Source organism: Entelurus aequoreus, linkage group LG10, assembly GCF_033978785.1.
Source record: "Entelurus aequoreus isolate RoL-2023_Sb linkage group LG10, RoL_Eaeq_v1.1, whole genome shotgun sequence".
Classification (NCBI taxonomy): domain Eukaryota; kingdom Metazoa; phylum Chordata; class Actinopteri; order Syngnathiformes; family Syngnathidae; genus Entelurus; species Entelurus aequoreus.
Window position 1 is genome coordinate 41,423,523 of NC_084740.1, and position 18,771 is coordinate 41,442,293.

The following is an 18,771-nucleotide window of genomic DNA, read 5'->3' on the forward strand; positions in this document are numbered from 1 at the left end:
TTGAACGACAGTTCCCGCCAGAATCCTCAAGGTGCTTTTGTTGACCAGAGAGGAAATTCTGTAGAGAAATCTTGTTCGTTGGTTAACCTTTTTGATTACCTTGGTTGCCATTTTGTCACAGGAAAGGTTAGCCTCTAGAATGGAACCTAGGTAGGTGACCTCATCTTTCCTGGTGATGACACTGTCACCTACTTTTATGTTGAAGTCATTGACTCTCTTAAGTTTGATGTGGGACCCAAACAGGATGGATTGTGTTTTACCCAAGTGGATGGATAGCTTGTTGTCAGCGAGCCAGGTTGCAAGTTCTACAGAGCTCAGCACTGAGGATTTTCTCCACCTGTGACTTGTCCTTGTCTGATACCAGCAAGGCAGAGTCATCCGCAAACAAAAACAATTCACAGTCGCATGCCGATGACATGTCGTTTATGTATATTAGGAACAGTAAAGGTCCCAATATACTGCCTTGGGGGACTCCACAGCTCACCGAGAGGGGGGGGGACATGGTGCCGTTCACCTCTACCACCTGCTCCCTCCCCTCCAAGTAAGACTGCATCCAGCTCCAAGAGGTTTTGTTAAATCCGATTGCTCTGAGCTTATCCAACAGTATAGCGTGGTTAACGGTGTCAAAGGCCTTCTGAAGGTCCAGCATGACCATGCCGCAGTATTTGCCCACGTCCACCTCATGTTTGATGTGGTCGCTCAGATAGAGAAGGCATGTGTCAGTGGAGTGGTTAGTTCTGAAGCCGGATTGGAATTTGTACATGAGTTTATTAGTGGCAAGGTAACTATCGACCTGTTCATAAACTATTTTCTCCATTACTTTCGAAATGGAGCTGAGAATAGAAACAGGTCGGTAGTTGCCAGGTTCCAATTTGCTTCCTTTTTTAAAGAGGGGAGTTACTCTTGCTATCTTAAAATCTTTTGGTACTTGGCCTTGTGTAATTGATAGGTTTATTATGTGCGTGATGATCGGGGCAATGATGGAGGCAGAGTCCCTGAGGAATCTGGAGGGAATATTATCAAGGCCGGTGGCCTTGTTAGGGTGGAGCGCGCTCAATTTTTTAAACACCTCATCAGCTGTGACCATTTCTAATTTGAAATCATCGTTGGATACTCCTAGCTTTCTGTAGAAGGCTTTAATGTGTTCTACACCAAAGCGACCAGAGTGGTGGGACAGCTTGTTGACAAGAGTTGCGGCTATGCTGGTGAAAAAGATGTTAAGTCTGCTAGCTACCTCCATTTTGTCTGTAGCTACCTCCATTTTGTCTGAGGGTGACCGCATAAACAACTTTACCACTGTTACAAATATGCGCCACACTGTGAACCCACACCAAACAAGAATGACAAACACATTTCGAGAGAACATCCGCACCGTAACACAACATAAACACAACAGAACAAATACCCACAACCCCTTGCAGCACTAACTCTTCCGGAACGCTACAATATACATTACCCCCCAACCCCGCCCACCTCAACCTCCTCATGCTCTCTCAGGGAGAGCATGTCCCAAATTCCAAGCTGCTGTTTTGAGGCATGTTAAAAAAAATAATGCACTTTGTGACTTCAATAATAAATATGGCAGTGCCATGTTGGCATTTTTTTTCCCATAACTTGAGTTGATTTATTTTGGAAAACCTTGTTACATTGTTTAATGCATCCAGCAGGGCATCACAACAAAATTAGGCATAATAATGTGTTCATTCCACGACTGTATATATCGGTATCGGTTTATATCAGAATCGGTAATCAAGAGTTGGACAATATCGGATATCTGCAAAAAAGCCATTATCAGACATCTCTACTTTTAATACATTTCCACATTTAATTACTGTGTTTAACAAATGTTCCTTTTGGAAGAAAATATTCCAGTGTGAAGAATTGAGGATATTATAAACTGGCAAGGAGCGCCATCTAACGGCCATTGACGCCCTTTGAACAGCCGCATAAAAATAAACCTACACCTTTATTAATACAACCAAGCTTATTTATTATGTTTTATTTGTGTATTACGTTCAAAGTATTATGTTGTTGTTTTGTTTTTTTTATCAAAACGGCGCCAGTTGCGTCACACGACACGTCCTCAACATTCAACAGCAACGAAACCGCAGATGCGAAACAACAAGTAGTGTTTACCTAAACGTCAGCAAGACGGCTAGCGCTCGCATAAAAAGCTTTAAAACGACGATTTGAAAGACCCACGAAGAACATCAAGTCGATAACGCCACAGCTTACATCGGTAGTAAGGTAACACTATTTTTATAAAGTGTGCTTCCGGTCTTGTAGTAGTAGTATTACTGAAGTAGTAGTATTAAAAGCTACGCCGGAAGTAACCTGTCGCCTGAATCACCTGCAGGTGAGCTTTTCTCCTGAAGGGGGCGACAAAACACAGTAAACAAACCAACATTTGTTGTTTTTAGTAGTGAAAAAAGTCTCTGTCCGACTGCAAACTCACTCCTAAAAAAGGTGGAAACAGTGAAAGTTGTTAACTTGTCAGTTACCGTGTGCTAACAACACATGCTAATATAACCTATTTGTATGGGCTTCTCTCTTTGTGATGTAAGTTCCTGTTATACGCCGTTATACAGTATATGCCTTTAGCTCTTATTTTGAAGGCGCTAAGGGCGGAAGTGATGACACGTTGTAGTGGAGCGGAGGTTTTATAAATGTCGCCTGTACCGTATAAAAGTACAAAATAACAAACACTGAGGCTCCGGCTTTACACGAGGACCACTTTATTTTCTTTCTTTCAAAACCCCTGCTCCACTACAACGTGTCACCACTTCCGCTCTTTAGCGCCTTCAAAATAAGAGCTCAAGGCATATACTGTATAACGGCGTATAACAGGAACTTAACATCACAAAGAGGAGAGCCCATAAAAATAGGTTACACATAGAGATGTCGATAAATGCTTTACAATGTAATATCGGAAATTATTGTTATCGTTTTTTTAATTTTTTTTTTTTTTAATTAAATCAACATAAACACAAGATACACTTACAATTAGTGCACCAACCCAAAAAACCTCCCTCCCCCATTTCAAAAGGGTTGTTTCTTTCTGTTATTAATATTCTGGTTCCTACATTATATATCAATATATATCAATACAGTCTGCAAGGGATACAGTCCGTAAGCACACATGATTGTGCGTGCTGCTGCTCCACTAATAATACTAACCTTTAAAATTAATTTTACTCATTTTCATTAATTACTAGTTTCTATGTAACTGTTTTTATATTGTTTTACTTTCTTTTTTATTCAAGAAAATGTTTTTAATTTATTTATCTTATTTTATTTTATTAATTTTTTAAAAAAGGACCTTATCTTCACCATACCTGGTTGTCCAAATTAGGCATAATAATGTGTTAATTCCACGACTGTATATATAGCGGTATCGGTTGATATCGGTAGTTAAGAGTTGGACAATATCGGACATCAACAAAAAGCCATTATCGGACATCCCTAGTTACACTAACAAGTTTTTATCTGCAGAGACACTTTAGTAAAATACAGACAAATGCTCAGCCTCACATGTTATTCTGTTTTCAAGGGACAATACAATAGAAAGTAAAGTTGGATATACTTTTGAGTAGTCTGTGTACAGCTTGTACAGTGCATCTGGAATGTTTTCACAAGGCCTCACCTTTTCCCTATTTTGTTGTGTCGGAGTCTTATACAAAAAATGGAATAAATTAATTTGGTGCTCAAAATTCTACACACAATACCCCATAATACTATTGTGAAAAAAGGTTTTTTAAGAGATTTTTGCAAATATATTGAAAGTAAAGAATAAACAACTAAGAAATCACATGTACATAATATCAACATCCACAAATGTTAGGTTTAAACTAGTACAGATGTCCGATAATGGCTTGTTTGCCGATATCCAATATTCCAATATTTGATGATAGAATATCTGATAGTATATATCTGTATCATGAATCAATTTAAGTGAACCCCAACTTAAACAAGTTAAAAAACTTATTCGGGTGTTACCATTTAGTGGTCAATTGTACGGAATATGTACTTCACTGTGCAACCTACTAATAAAAGTCTCAATCAATCAATCCAATCAAAAAAACGATATTGTCCAACTCTTAATTACCGATTCTGATATCAACCGATACCGATCTATACAGTCGTGTAATTTAACACATTATTATGCTTAATTTTGTTGTGATGCCCCGCTGGATGCATTAAACGATGTAACAAGGTTTTCCAAAATAAATCAACTCAAGTTATGCAAAAAAAATGCCAACATGGCACTGCCATATTTGTTATTGAAGTCACAAAGTGCATTATTTTTTTTAACATGCCTCAAAACAGCAGCTTGGAATTTGGGACATGCTCTCTCTGAGAGAGCATGAGGAGGTTGAGGTGGGCGGGGTTGGGGTGGGGAACGGGGTTGAGGTGGGGGAGTAGGGGGTAGCGGGGGGTGTATATTGTAGCGTCCCGGAAGAGTAAGTGCTGCAAGGGGTTCTGGGTATTTGTTCCGTTGTGTTTATGTTGTGTTACGGTGCGGATGTTCTCCCGAAATGTGTTTGTCATTCTTGTTTGGTGTGGGTTCACAGTGTGGCGCATATTTGTAACAGTGTTAAAGTTGTTTATACAGTCACCCTCAGTGTGACCTCTAAGGCTGTTGACCAAGTATGCCTTGCATTCACTTGTGTGTGTGAAAAGCCGTAGATATTATGTGACTGGGCCGGCACGCAAAGGCAGTGCCTTTAAGGCTTATTGGCGCTCTGTACTTCTACCTACGTCCGTGTACACAGCGGCGTTTAAAAAGTCATACATTTTACTTTTCGAAACCGATACCTCTGACCACTGGTGTGTGTACCACATATAGGAATAGTGGCAGGGTGTACCATCTCACGTCTTGCTTTCACAAGAGGTCATCATCCGAGCCTGTAGGTGGGTGGCAGTAGGTCAAAAGTTTAAATCAGGTTTTCGTCTCCTGCCCATCAGAGCCTATATGGATGATATGACCATCCTCGTCACAACCAAAGGCCTGTTTTAGGCGGCTGCTGAACAAGCTGCAAGAAAACATCCAGTGGGCCCGGATGGGAATAAAGCCAAGAAAGTCCAGAAGCATCTCGGTTGTGAGGGGGAAGCTGATGGAACATTGATTCTGTGTGGGTGAGGAGGCTATCCCAACAGTGTCTGAGAAGCCTGTCAAGAGTCTTGGACGTTGGTATCAGGCCACCCTCAAAGACACAGAGCAGGTGGACCTGGATGCTATAACTGGCTTAGAAAACATTGATAAGACCATGCACCCTGGCCGGTTAAAGCTGTGTGGCGCCTCCAATTTGGGTTGCTACCCAGGCTATTGTGGCGTCTTGCCATCTGTGATGTACCAACCACAAAGGCAGAAAAGTTGGAGAGTGGTTGGCTCATTTGCTAGGAAGTGGCTGGGTCTTCCCAAATGCTTCAGTAACATCGGACTGAATGGAAAAGGTGTATTGGAGCTGAGGAGTTTCAAGTCTAGTAGAGGAGTTTAAGTGTGCAAAGGTAATGCAGGAAATGACCCTAACAGAGTCTCGTGACCCTTGCCCAAACAGCTCCTACCTTGGTGACCGAAAGGAGGTGGACTACTCAGCAAGCCAAGGAGGATCTTAGGCACAGAGACATCATTGGCCTTGTGCAGCCGGGGAGAGGAGGCTTGGCCTTCTCTCCCCAGCTGCACAAGGCCAAGAGCTATCAGATCGTGTTATTGTTCATGTGCCTGATGGCCGAGGGGAAAAAACTGTTCAGGTGGCGGGAGGTGTGGGTCTGGATGGACCGTAGTCTCCTGCCGGAGGGGAGAAGGGAGAATAGTTTGTGTCCAGGGTGAGAAGAGTCAGCTGTGATCCGACCCACACGCCTCATTGTCCTGGAGGAGAACAGGTCCTGGAGGGATGGGAGCTTGCAGCCAATCACCTTCTCAGCAGCACGTACCATGCGCTGCACTCGATGTTTATCCTGGACTGTGGCGCCAGGGAACCACACAGTGATGGAGGAGGTCAGGATGGACTCGATGATGGCTGAGTAAAACTGCACCAGCATCTCGGTCGGCACCTTACGTTTCCTCAGCTGCCACAGGAAGTACATCCTCTGCTGGGCCTTCTTGATGAGGGAGCTGATGGTCGGCTCCCACTTGAGGTCCTGGGTGATGATGGTGCCCAAGAAACGGAAGGAGTCCACAATGGAGACGGGGGTGGGAGAGTCAATCAGGGTGAGGGGGGGATGGTGCGGGCTGGGACTTTTCTGAAGTCCATGATCATCTCCACTGTTTTCTGGGCATTCAGTTCCAGGTTGTTGAGGCTGCACCAGGACGCCAGCCGGTCCACCTCTCTCCTGTAGGCGGTCTCATCGCCATTCGAGATGAGACCGATGAGAGTAGTGTCATCCGCAAACTTGAGCAGTTTTACGGACTGGTGACTGGAGGTGCAGCAGTTTGTATACAGGGAGAAGAGCCAGGGGGAGAGTACACAGCCCTGAGGAGTACCAGTGTTCGTGGTACTTTTACTATGAAATATTACGTAATTTCACCTTGCATCAAGGGATTAACTGTTCATATTGACGTGTCGGTAAAGAAATTAAACAAATTCTTACCTTATGCCTTTAAATTTGGCAGTTTCTCTTAAAAAAATCAGGTATCTCGTTTCTTCTTCGTGGCAATCTTGCATGATCACCCAGACAATACTGCCCTCTTGTGGATTATATGTGTAATGCATGTGATCTGATAAGACTTTTTGTTGTTAAGATATTGCTGTTATGTTTCTGTTTGGCCAGCAGGTTGCTTCCCGTCTCTGAGCCACCATGATTCCGGCCGCCCTGCGGCGTTTTTACAGGCTGCTGGTCCGCGTCAAGGGGATAGATGCCTCCGTGGAAGACACGCGCCTGTCACGGTGCCTCGACACCTACGACCTGGTGGCGCTGGGTGTGGGTAGCACGTTAGGCGCCGGCGTCTACGTGGTGGCCGGCGACGTGGCCAAAGACATCTCCGGACCCGCCGTGGTGCTCTCCTTCCTGATAGCGGCGTTGGCGGCTATCATGGCCGGGCTGTGCTACGCCGAGTTCGGTGCCCGTGTGCCCAAGACGGGCACGGCATACCTCTACAGTTACGTAACGGTCGGGGAGGTGCTGGCCTTCATCACCGGGTGGAACCTCCTCTCCTCGTATGTCATCGGTGAGACACTTTAGTAAAACACAAAATTCTACACACAATACCCCATAATGACAATGTGAAGTTTTTTTTTTTTAGGTTTTTGCAAACTTATTTAAAAGAAAATCACATGTACATAAGTAGAGTATCAAAATTCACAAGTTTTAGGTTTAAATGATTAAAAATAGCTAAAATGTTTGCATTCAACACACACATATATATATATAAATATATATGTGTATATATGTGAAATGTGAGTAGTGTGAGATATCTTTGGGTCCACAGGAACCGCCAGTGTGGCCAAGACGTGGAGCAGGACCTTCGACACGATCCTGGGGAACAGCATTGAGACTTGGAGCAAAAAACATATTCCCATGAACTCGCCCAACATCCTGGCTGAGTACCCGGACATATTTGCAGTCTTCATCATCATGGTTATGACAGGTGACGACAACTCTCACCTGTGCTCCTTAGGCCACACACGGGCCAATCCCAGCGGACTGTGGGCGGAGTCGTCCCACTTTGTTGGCTACATAAATGCGGGCGCGAAAAATCTGGTGAAAAATTTGATACTTTAGGGGTCCCGAATCCAAAATTTTAAAATTGTCTGACGCGAATAAATAAGGTGACGGACCACATTAAATGAAATGACAGGCCACATTAAATGACTTGGCGCACCACGTAATGATGTGACGGACCAAATAAATGATGTGAACGACCACGTTAAATGAAATTAAATTAAGTGACAGAAAACCTTAAATAATGTGACGGGCCAATTTAAATGAAGTGACGGACAACATTAAATGATGTGATGGACCACATTAAATGATGTGACGGGCCACTTTAAATGAAATGGCGAACCACGTTAAATGATGTTTTGGGCCACATTAAATGAAGTGGCGGACCACATTAAATGAAGTGACGGACCACCTTAAATAATGTGACGGGCCACTCTAAATGACGTGACGGACCACATTAAATAATGTGACGGGCCACATTAAATGAAGTGACGGACCACATTTACTGACTTGGCGGACCGTATTAAATGATGTGACGGGCCACTTTAAATGAAATGGCGAACCACATTAAATGATGTTTCGGGCCACCTTAATTGAAGTGACGGACCACATTAAATGAAGTGACGGACCACCTTAAATAATGTGACGGGCCACTCTAAATGACGTGACGGACCACATTAAATAATGTGACGGGCCACATTAAATGAAGTGACGGACCACATTTACTGACTTGGCGGACCGTATTAAATGATGTGATGGACCACGTTAAATGATTTGGCGGGCCACTGATTGATGTGGCGGGTCAGATTCTGTGCCCGGGCCTTCAATTTGACAGATGTGATCTATTGGTAGTGTTGCGTCGACAGCTCTTCCTCCCAAGGAAGTCAAAGTCTGCTGTCCACTCCCAAGTTCTTTTAATGGCAAATAAGCTGATGTTAAATTGACCACCAAAAGCAGTAGTTGGTATTTCGTTGTTTATTGTCAAAGCTTTGGCAATAATGAGACCAATCCAGCACCCAAGCGTTCCCTAGCCCGGTCCAGATCGGTCTACCAAAACCCCGGAACTCCTGTCTACTTCCTCCTTCTCCTGCCCCCCCCCCCCCCCCCACCTGCTGTTTCCCCAGTCTAGCTGTGCTTCTTATCTTAGGAATGTAATGGCAGTCTCAACAAAGACAGCGCTCTGAGTCTAACCAAGGACACTCGAATCCAAGCACTTTGTACCACACGAGACATTAGCTGATGTAAATATGACTATAGGAGTTTTTAGAAAGAAGTAACACTTAAATATGGATATATGGAAAATATCTCATTCCATCACTCCCCCTTTAAGATCTTCTAATAAGATCTTTTACTACTAGTTAAACACTTCTAAAGCACGCCCCACAGTAAAGTAGGTGCTGTTTTTTTTCTTTGAGCAAGCTAGCAATAAAAACAACAGCATATTTACATTGGAGATAGATGGAGGGAGTCCACGTCACTGTCGTCATGGTCAGGGAAGGAAACCAACATTTTTCTCGAAAGTCTCCATTTTGCTCGACCCCCTTTAGAGTCATAACGAGTCCAGAAACAGGGTGGGGTTGACCTTCTAAAGCTCTAACAATGATGCGGGTGCATAAAGATTTAGCACAAGGGGCGATAAAGCAGCCACATGAGGCTATGATGGCCAAAAAAAACCTCCAATTGAGACCAGGACAGACTTAATTAGCTCAGTCCACCTGCCAAATGTGCTCTGGAGCCAATCTTTGAAGGAGTTACAAGGGGAGTTAATTTGGTACCCACTAGAGTGAGTGGGGTCACCAGTCTAACCATAGCACAAAGCCCCACGGATAACTTTGGAATTCTAATGTACAATCTGTGCTCCCCACAATACCAGAATAAGTCAGCTCGTGCCCAAGGGCCTATCCTCGAGCCATCTATCAGTGTGGTGCACCAGGAAGGGTTAATGTCACCCAATTTGTTGGGGGACGAAGAGGGTCCTTTGAATTGAAAACACGTGTAATTCAGCTTCTGGGCCACAAATGGAAGAAGTTGGGTGGAAGTCGGGTGGAATTGTCAACAGGAGGGTACACACTAGCCAACAAATCGCACCCTAGTGGCGTGGGTTCAGAGAACAAGGAAATAAGACAGTCTGAGCCATTTATGTCAGTCAACTTAAAAGTTGACTGACTGTGGGGAAAAGGACGTCCAGCGGAAGAAGCAACACAGTCACCCAGGTTTTGGCATCCACCTGAGCCACAGGTTGTCTGCACCCGCTCCTAAGGTCAAAGGTCAAAGTTACCAGACCTTCGGTGGTGATGTCATTAGCACGCACGGATGTGAGCCTTTGAAACACCACCGAGGTGGGGTGGTACTTTAGGTGCTACAGAGGGTGTAGAGGTAGTTAACGCCCTCTCAAGGACATTAATTTGAATAATTCCTTTAGCGTCTGTATCAGTCAGGTCAAGCCCCAAAACAACATAAAAGGGACGATGGGCACAACTTACCAGAGTATGTTGTCTGCATCCGACACCAATGGTTCAGGGTTGAGTCGTACCAAATATAGAGGTTATTACCACGGTAATAGTTATTGTGTCCCCCGTAATTAATCACACTGCACAGGTCAAAAAAACAAGTCTTGCTGTCCCCCCTAACCCAGTCTATTTCAAGTCCGCCGTATGTTCTAAGACACTTGTCAGTCACTGTCGTCGGGAAGGAAGGACTGAGGCACAAGAACAGTAGAACAAGCCTAAACACCAGTCCGTCAGTGAGTACTACTGCGTGTAACATCCTGCCTTTCGTCTATCAAAATCAGAGTAATTCAGGTAATGAAACGGGGATAAACATCAAACTTTTCACTTAATGTAACGACACAGATAGTTATGCTGAAAACAAGTAAGAGAAATTGGATAACTTCGACTATAAAGGCTGGTCTCAAATAAGGATATACAATATAGAAGTTGAAAAGAGTAATGTAGGTAGAAAATCTCTCTCGTCTCCTGGGCTGAGGGGCAGATGTTGTGGCGATGTCATCAATGACATCCCCTGGTGATCTGTCAGGTTCTTCAGCTGTAGTGCAGAGGGAGAGGTGGTACCAGGTGTCCCCTCCACCAGCCAGTCGAAGGGCGTGGGACGTCCGTTCTACGACCTAGAAGGGACCAGTCCACCTGGGCTCCGTCCACTTGCGTTTGATGACTTTGATCTTGACCCTCTCAGCGGGCGGAAGGGAATCTGTACAGAAGAACTGGCACACAAATTCTGCAATTTTTTGTGTAAAATACCATTTTGGTTTTACGCTGAGTCCTCCTTCCATGGGGGGCTGCTGGTCCTGTGAATGGCTGACCTGTATGCAGCTCATAGGGTGAAAAACTCAAAGGGCGGTAAAACAGTTTTATTCACGGACCTTCGAATGATCATTAACGCTAATTGCAACATGTCAATCCAATTAAATTTGGTCTGTGCACAGATTTTAGCCAATTAGTTTTTTATGTTCTGGTCCATCCTTTCAACCTTGCCTTGGGACTCAGGATGGTACCCCAAACCTGTGTTCTAGTCCGAAAGCCTTTTCGACCAAGGCTAAGTGAGTATTTTTTTAAATGGTTGCCGTTGTCTGACCTAATCTTTTTGGGGAAACCATGTCGGGGTACTAGGTCATCCACAAGTCATTTAATTACTGATATTGCATCCTCTTTTGGGGTTGTTATTGCTTCCGGCCAACCACTGTGATTGTCAACACAAGTCAGTACGTACCTTTTCCCTTGATCATATCAGTGAAATCAAAGACTATACATGGTTCACCCTCACCTCCTCCATTTTCTAAATTTGATCTATTAACCTACTATCGATGTGTAAAATCGTTATTTTCAAATTAAAATTTGTTATAACTTCTTACCCACGGTAAAAACGTTAAAACTATGGAATGTGTCAGAGTCGGATGATTGTCGATTTTGTTCCAAGGAGTCTGTATCCACCCTCACTCACCCCCTTCTGTTTCTGAAAAAAGGACTGTGTTAGTCATACTATCACTTTCAGAAACATCTAAGAAAAAGGTCAGCTAATAGTCAAGTAGCGGAGGACAGGTCATGTTTGAGGTCAATGATTGTCTCTTTAGCCTCTATGGTCCACTGGGGGGTGGTGTTAGGGTAGGGGACCCCTTAGCAATATCACAATTAACTCAAACTCAACTAAACCCTAGCTTTTATGTAACTTATTCAATATGGTGAAAGTAACAAATAGGCTTATATTTATATTGTCACCAATACTACAAAAATACTACCCTTGTGGCGAATGCTTTAGCAATAGTATTTTGAAATTTTACCACACCTGGTGGCCCCAATAATTCATTAAGTCAAGCTCATGTTGTAGAAAGTTGAATAAAGCAGACACGTTTGTTACTGAATACTTTCTATCAGACATCTGTCTTGACGACTGTGTATGTAATGAGCAACTATAATTATTTGATATGCTTAAATGTGTAATGTGTCGTTTTAGCTCAGCTGTTGTGTAGCTGCTAGCTCCTCGTAGCCTACAGGTGTCTAAAGTGCAGCCCATAGTTATGTGTTTAACATAACCATGGGCTAAACCTAAACAATTGAAAATGTGGTATTTGGGTGTCGGTGTAATGTTTGGCAGCTACGCCGTGTCTTATCATTGGACCTAAGTTCTTTGGTTTTGTAGGCGAGACAGAGAGCAAGGGAACAATGTGGGACACTATTGTGTCCATTTTATACCATGCTAGCTGTTGCAAAGATAGGTCAACATGAGCAGCCACACCTTGAGTTCCAACATATATAAATAATCATAACATATGGCGAGTCGGGTGGCAGAACACACGGAAGCATCTCAGTCAGTCAGGGTTTTCACCGTTAGAGCCATTCCTGTTGTTTCAGGCTGTGGTATGCTTGGTAGTGGTGTCGCAGCTGGGTGGTTCAGCCGTCAGGTAACACCAGGAATGTTCCTTCTTTGCGATTTGAATGTCAGGGTACAGTCTGTAAAGGAGGTCCAGCAATCTGAACCGGAAGTGGTTTGGTGACAGGTAACCTTCTTGTGACCCCAGCGAAGCCTTCGACCTTTAAAGAGGAAGCACACAGTTTTTTTGGTACCTCTGCATTCAGAATCGAATGGGTGGCTGATAAAATTGTCCGTTGACACTCATGTCCAGCAGGGGTCCTGTCTGTACTTCCTGCTGCGGCTCCTGATGTGGGCGTCCTCTTACACGCCTCCGTGTTCGTTTGTTGGCACGACGGAACCTTTCCTGTTCGGAAATGTTCGGACAGTCACTACTCCAGTGACCAGGCTGGTCACAGCCGAAACAGTGTCTACCCCAGACTGGCTTTGACGCATCGTGTTGTCCACCACCCGAGTCCAACCGCACGTCTGTTGAGGATTCTTTCCTCCACCTGTTGGAACTCAAAAGCAAGGTCACCCACTGCCGAATATACCCTAGCTGATCTTTGACATTTTGGTTCTTTTAACCTTTTATCTTCAGCGATCTGTAATTTAAGTAGTCGTTTCCTTGTTGCTCTGTCATTAGCCCTATTTTGCATGGGATGAATAAAATGTCCTGCCATATATTGTTTTTTGCACCGTGTATATCAGGGTTAACTTTGTCCAAAGTGTTTGGCCAAAGGTTCCCTCCCGGAGGTACAGGTGGGAAACAAGGTCAACAATGGCTTGCATGTATGCATCGGCAAGAGACTTATATTAAAGTAGGCCCCTATAATTGTCATGTGTCAAAAATGTCTGGTGTGCACCGCCCTCTGCTGGAGGAAAATGGTCAGACTTGCAAAATAAGCGGTTAATACTTTCTCTTTTAACGTTGATGTTCCAGGTAATTTAATGTTCAGTGAATGTATAGGATAGGCCGATGTCGTTGTGGCTTGTACAGCCCTTTGAGACACTTGTGATTTAGGGCTATATAGATAAACATTGATTGATTGATTGATGGTTGATGGTTGATGGTTGATGGTTGATGGTTGATTATATGACCAAAATGAACTTATTTCATTTATTCATTCATTTTCTATCGCACTCATAGTTTTATTCCATTTTGCATCTAATTATTCCTATTGATTTCTTCCCATTTCACTCAAACAACTAAACAAACAAATAAACAAACTTGCAGCTAACCACAATCAACAGCATACCATTTACGAATACCTTCATTTGTCACTTTCTCATCTTTCTTTCACTTTCGTTTTCCTTTACAAACAACCTCCTGTTCCCTAACTCTTCCTTACACTTCACACAATGTTTCTATTTTCTGTTGTCCTAGAAACCATTCACGTAACGTAAGGTTATAAACATCCTTTTCCCCTATTGTTAATGTCATTTGTCAAAAATGTCTGCCGTAGGAAAATGGACAGACGTGTAGAAGGGGTAATTTTCGGAGGCAAGATCAATCTTAGAGGGGGCGTGTTAATACCTCCTTCTCTTGTCACTGGAGTAGGGGGCGGTGTCAGTCAAAGTCTGGGCGGGTCGTTTGAATTGTCTTGCGCATGCGCGGCAGACAAAAAACCAATCAGTTCATTCTGTCATTAATCATCGTTTCTTTTGCTGCATTTCGTTATTCCACGTAATCCCCGTTTACTTTTATCATACGCCAAACTCTTAAATTCTCTCCCTGAGTGTTCCATTTTCACCAGCGCACACACACACACACACACACACGAGCGCGCGTAAGCACTCCCACTCACACACACTCACACTCAGCAGCACACTCTCTGCGTTTCACTTTACCATAAAACTTCCAGTTACTTTTTTAAAATTTACTTTTTATTTTATTTTACCAGACGTTTGAGTTCACGACTTTTCGAGTATTGTAAACTCCCTCTTAACCCTTTCAAGGAACGTTCTCCTTTTTTTTTTTTCTCTTTTTTTTTTCTTTTTTTTTTTCTACCTGCTAGTTCCATTGTCGACAACCGTCCATTCAATTGATCATTGAACGGTAGCCAATCATCACATTTTGCCCCGCTGCCATCACATTTCTGTTTGTCACACTCCAAGGCCATTGTGTCTATATTTTCTTAATTCTAGTGCCCTCAACGCAAAGGGATCTTTCAACCCGCTTCCTTAGTTTTAGTGTCTTATCACACTGGGATCTATCAACCCGCTTCCTTAGTTTTAGTGTCTTATCACACTGGGATCTATCAACCCGCTTCCTTAGTTTTAGTGTCTTATCACACTGGGATCTATCAACCCGCTTCCTTAGTTTTAGTGTCTTATCACACTGGGATCTATCAACCCGCTTCCTTAGTTTTAGTGTCTTATCACACTGGGATCTATCAACCCGCTTCCTTAGTTTTAGTGTCTTATCACACTGGGATCTATCACCCCGTTGCTCTTTTAGGCGGCGACCAACTACCCAGGGTGAGCCACACCCAACTATTAGTTCACTCGTCAATGAAACTGCCCGTCACGGTAATCGAGACACAATGCCGTGAGTTGACCACTTATTTACAATTTTAATGCAATGGCAGGCTCGGCAAAAATGCAATTAATCTATCGAAATCACAGCTCTGCGTCTGGGGTACAATATAGTGTTTGACTTACAGACTTCAGGACAGACTCCTAACGCAGATTTGATCTAAAAAGAAAGGTTCTGCTCACCTTGAATTGGCCAATTGAGTCTGTCCAGAAGATTGCAAGAAGTCATCGATCAACAGCGTGCCATCCCGGACGAGCCCCCAAATTGTTGCGTCGACAGCTCTTCCTCCCAAGGAAGTCAAAGTCTGCTGTCCACTCCCAAGTTCTTTTAATGGCAAATAAGCTGATGTTAAATTGACCACCAAAAGCAGTAGTTGGTATTTCGTTGTTTATTGTCAAAGCTTTGGCAATAATGAGACCAATCCAGCACCCAAGCGTTCCCTAGCCCGGTCCAGATCGGTCTACCAAAACCCCGGAACTCCTGTCTACTTCCTCCTTCTCCTGTCCCCCCCCCCCCCCCCACCTGCTGTTTCCCCAGTCTAGCTGTGCTTCTTATCTTAGGAATGTAATGGCAGTCTTAACAAAGACAGCGCTCTGAGTCTAACCAAGGACACTCGAATCCAAGCACTTTGTACCACACGAGACATTAGCTGATGTAAATATGACTATAGGAGTTTTTAGAAAGAAGTAACACTTAAATATGGATATATGGAAAATATCTCGTTCCATCAGTAGACATTGGTGGTGGGCGGAGCCTGCCGATACAAACTTCTCCTGGTCATCAGCCATCAAAGTGTCATTACTGCACCTGAGATGATGGGATCTCCTTCTGATATCAGACTTTGAGGTGTGGGTCTGATCATGACTATTAATATCCACACCGACATCGCCCGCTTGTGGTGGAAAATGATAACTTCCTTCTACATGAAATTGCCCCCCAAGTCACGTGACCCCGCTGGCAGCTTACATTGTCGTCGTAGCTCAAGTTCCCTAGTGTCAGTGTACAACCATCAATCAAGTTCCCTAGTGTCAGTGTGCAACCATCAATCAAGTTCCCTAGTGTCAGTGTGCAACCATCAATCAAGTTCCCTAGTGTCAGTGTACAACCATCAATCAAGTTCCCTAGTGTCAGTGTGCAACCATCAATCAAGTTCCCTAGTGTCAGTGTGCAAACATCAATCAAGTTCCCTAGTGTCAGTGTGCAACCATCAATCAAGTTCCCTAGTGTCAGTGTACAACCATCAATCAAGTTCCCTAGTGTCAGTGTGAAACCATCAATCAAGTTCCCTAGTGTCAGTGTGCAACCATCAATCAAGTTCCCTAGTGTCAGTGTGCAACCATCAATCAAGTTCCCTAGTGTCAGTGTGTAACCATCAATCAAGTTCCCTAGTGTCAGTGTAAAACCATCAATCAAGTTCCCTAGTGTCAGTGTGCAACCATCAATCAAGTTCCCTAGGGTCAGTGTGCAACCATCAATCAAGTTCCCTAGTGTCAGTGTACAACCATCAATCAAGTTCCCTAGTGTCTGTGTACAACCATCAATCAAGTTCCCTAGTGTCAGTGTGCAACCATCAATGAAGTTCCCTAGTGTCAGTGTGCAACCATCAATCAAGTTCCCTAGTGTCAGTGTGCAACCATCAATCAAGTTCCCTAGTGTCAGTGTGTAACCATCAATCAAGTTCCCTAGTGTCAGTGTAAAACCATCAATCAAGTTCCCTAGTGTCAGTGTGCAACCATCAATCAAGTTCCCTAGGGTCAGTGTGCAACCATCAATCAAGTTCCCTAGTGTCAGTGTGCAACCATCAATCAAGTTCCCTAGTGTCAGTGTGCAACCATCAATCAAGTTCCCTAGTGTCAGTGTGTAATGATCAATCAAGTTCCCTAGTGTCAGTGTGCAACCATCAATCAAGTTCCCTAGTGTCAGTGTGCAACCATCAATCAAGTTCCCTAGTGTCAGTGTGTAACCATCAATCAAGTTCCCTAGTGTTAGTGTGTAATGATCAATCAAGTTCCCTAGTGTCAGTGTGCAACCATCAATCAAGTTCCCTAGTGTCAGTGTGCAACCATCAATCAAGTTCCCTAGTGTCAGTGTGTAACCATCAATCAAGTTCCCTAGTGTCAGTGTGCAACCATCAATCAAGTTCCCTAGTGTCAGTGTACAACCATCAATCAAGTTCCCTAGTGTCAGTGTGCAACCATCAATCAAGTTCCCTAGTGTCAGTGTGCAACCATCAATCAAGTTCCCTAGTGTCAGTGTACAACCATCAATCAAGTTCCCTAGTGTCTGTGCAACCATCAATCAAGTTCCCTAGTGTCAGTGTGTAATCATCAATCAAGTTCCCTAGTGTCAGTGTGCAACCATCAATCAAGTTCCCTAGTGTCAGTGTGTAATCATCAATCAAGTTCCCTAGTGTCAGTGTGCAAGCATCAATCAAGTTCCCTAGTGTCAGTGTACAACCATCAATCAAGTTCCCTAGTGTCTGTGCAACCATCAATCAAGTTCCCTAGTGTCAGTGTGTAATCATCAATCAAGTTCCCTAGTGTCGGTGTGCAACCATCAATCAAGTTCCCTAGTGTCAGTGTGTAATCATCAATCAAGTTCCCTAGTGTCAGTGTGCAACCATCAATCAAGTTCCCTAGTGTCAGTGTGCAACCATCAATCAAGTTCCCTAGTGTCAGTGTGTAACCATCAATCAAGTTCCCTAGTGTTAGTGTGCAACCATCAATCAAGTTCCCTAGTGTCAGTGTCAACTATCAATCAAGTTCCCTAGTGTTAGTGTACAACCATCAATCAAGTTCCCTAGTGTCAGTGTACAACCATCAATCAAGTTCCCTAGTGTCAGTGTGCAACCATCAATCAAGTTCCCTAGTGTCAGTGTGCAACCATCAATCAAGTTCCCTAGTGTCAGTGTGCAACCATCAATCAATTCCCTAGTGTCAGTGTGCAACCATCAATCAAGTTCCCTAGTGTCAGTGTAAAACCATCAATCAAGTTCCCTAGTGTCAGTGTGCAACCATCAATGAAGTCCCTAGTGTCAGTGTGTAACCATCAATCAAGTTCCCTAGTGTCAGTGTAAAACCATCAATCAAGTTCCCTAGGGTCAGTGTGCAACCATCAATCAAGTTCCCTAGTGTCAGTGTGCAACCATCAATCAAGTTCCCTAGTGTCAGTGTGCAACCATCAATCAAGTTCCCTAGGGTCAGTGTGCAACCATCAATCAAGTTCCCTAGTGTCAGTGTGCAACCATCAATCAAGTTCCCTAGTGTCAGTGTACAACCATCAATCAAGTTCCCTAGTGTCAGTGTAGAACCATCAATCAAGTTCCCTAGTGTCAGTGTGCAACCATCAATCAAGTTCCCTAGTGTCAGTGTGCAACCATCAATCAAGTTCCCTAGGGTCAGTGTGCAACCATCAATCAAGTTCCCTAGTGTCAGTGTGCAACCATCAATCAAGTTCCTTAGTGTCAGTGTGTAATCATCAATCAAGTTCCCTAGTGTCAGTGTGCAACCATCAATCAAGTTCCCTAGTGTCAGTGTGCAACCATCAATCAAGTTCCCTAGTGTCAGTGTACAACCATCAATCAAGTTCCCTAGTGTCAGTGTACAACCATCAATCAAGTTCCCTAGTGTCAGTGTACAACCATCAATCAAGTTCCCTAGTGTCAGTGTACAACCATCAATCAAGTTCCCTAGTGTCAGTGTACAACC

General features: G+C 43.7%; 1 protein-coding gene across 1 annotated transcript in view; it reads left to right on the forward strand.

Moving 5' to 3' along the window:
- The first annotated feature begins 2,130 nt into the window (after positions 1-2,130).
- The window catches only part of LOC133659153 (high affinity cationic amino acid transporter 1-like), a 59,846-nt gene continuing 43,205 nt past the window's right edge, over positions 2,131-18,771 (forward strand). The window contains exons 1-3 of the mRNA XM_062061888.1: positions 2,131-2,247; positions 6,775-7,168; positions 7,430-7,588. Of these exons, the coding sequence (XP_061917872.1) occupies positions 6,799-7,168; positions 7,430-7,588 (529 nt within the window). The 5' untranslated portion in view covers positions 2,131-2,247; positions 6,775-6,798. The remainder of the gene's footprint in view (positions 2,248-6,774; positions 7,169-7,429; positions 7,589-18,771) is intronic.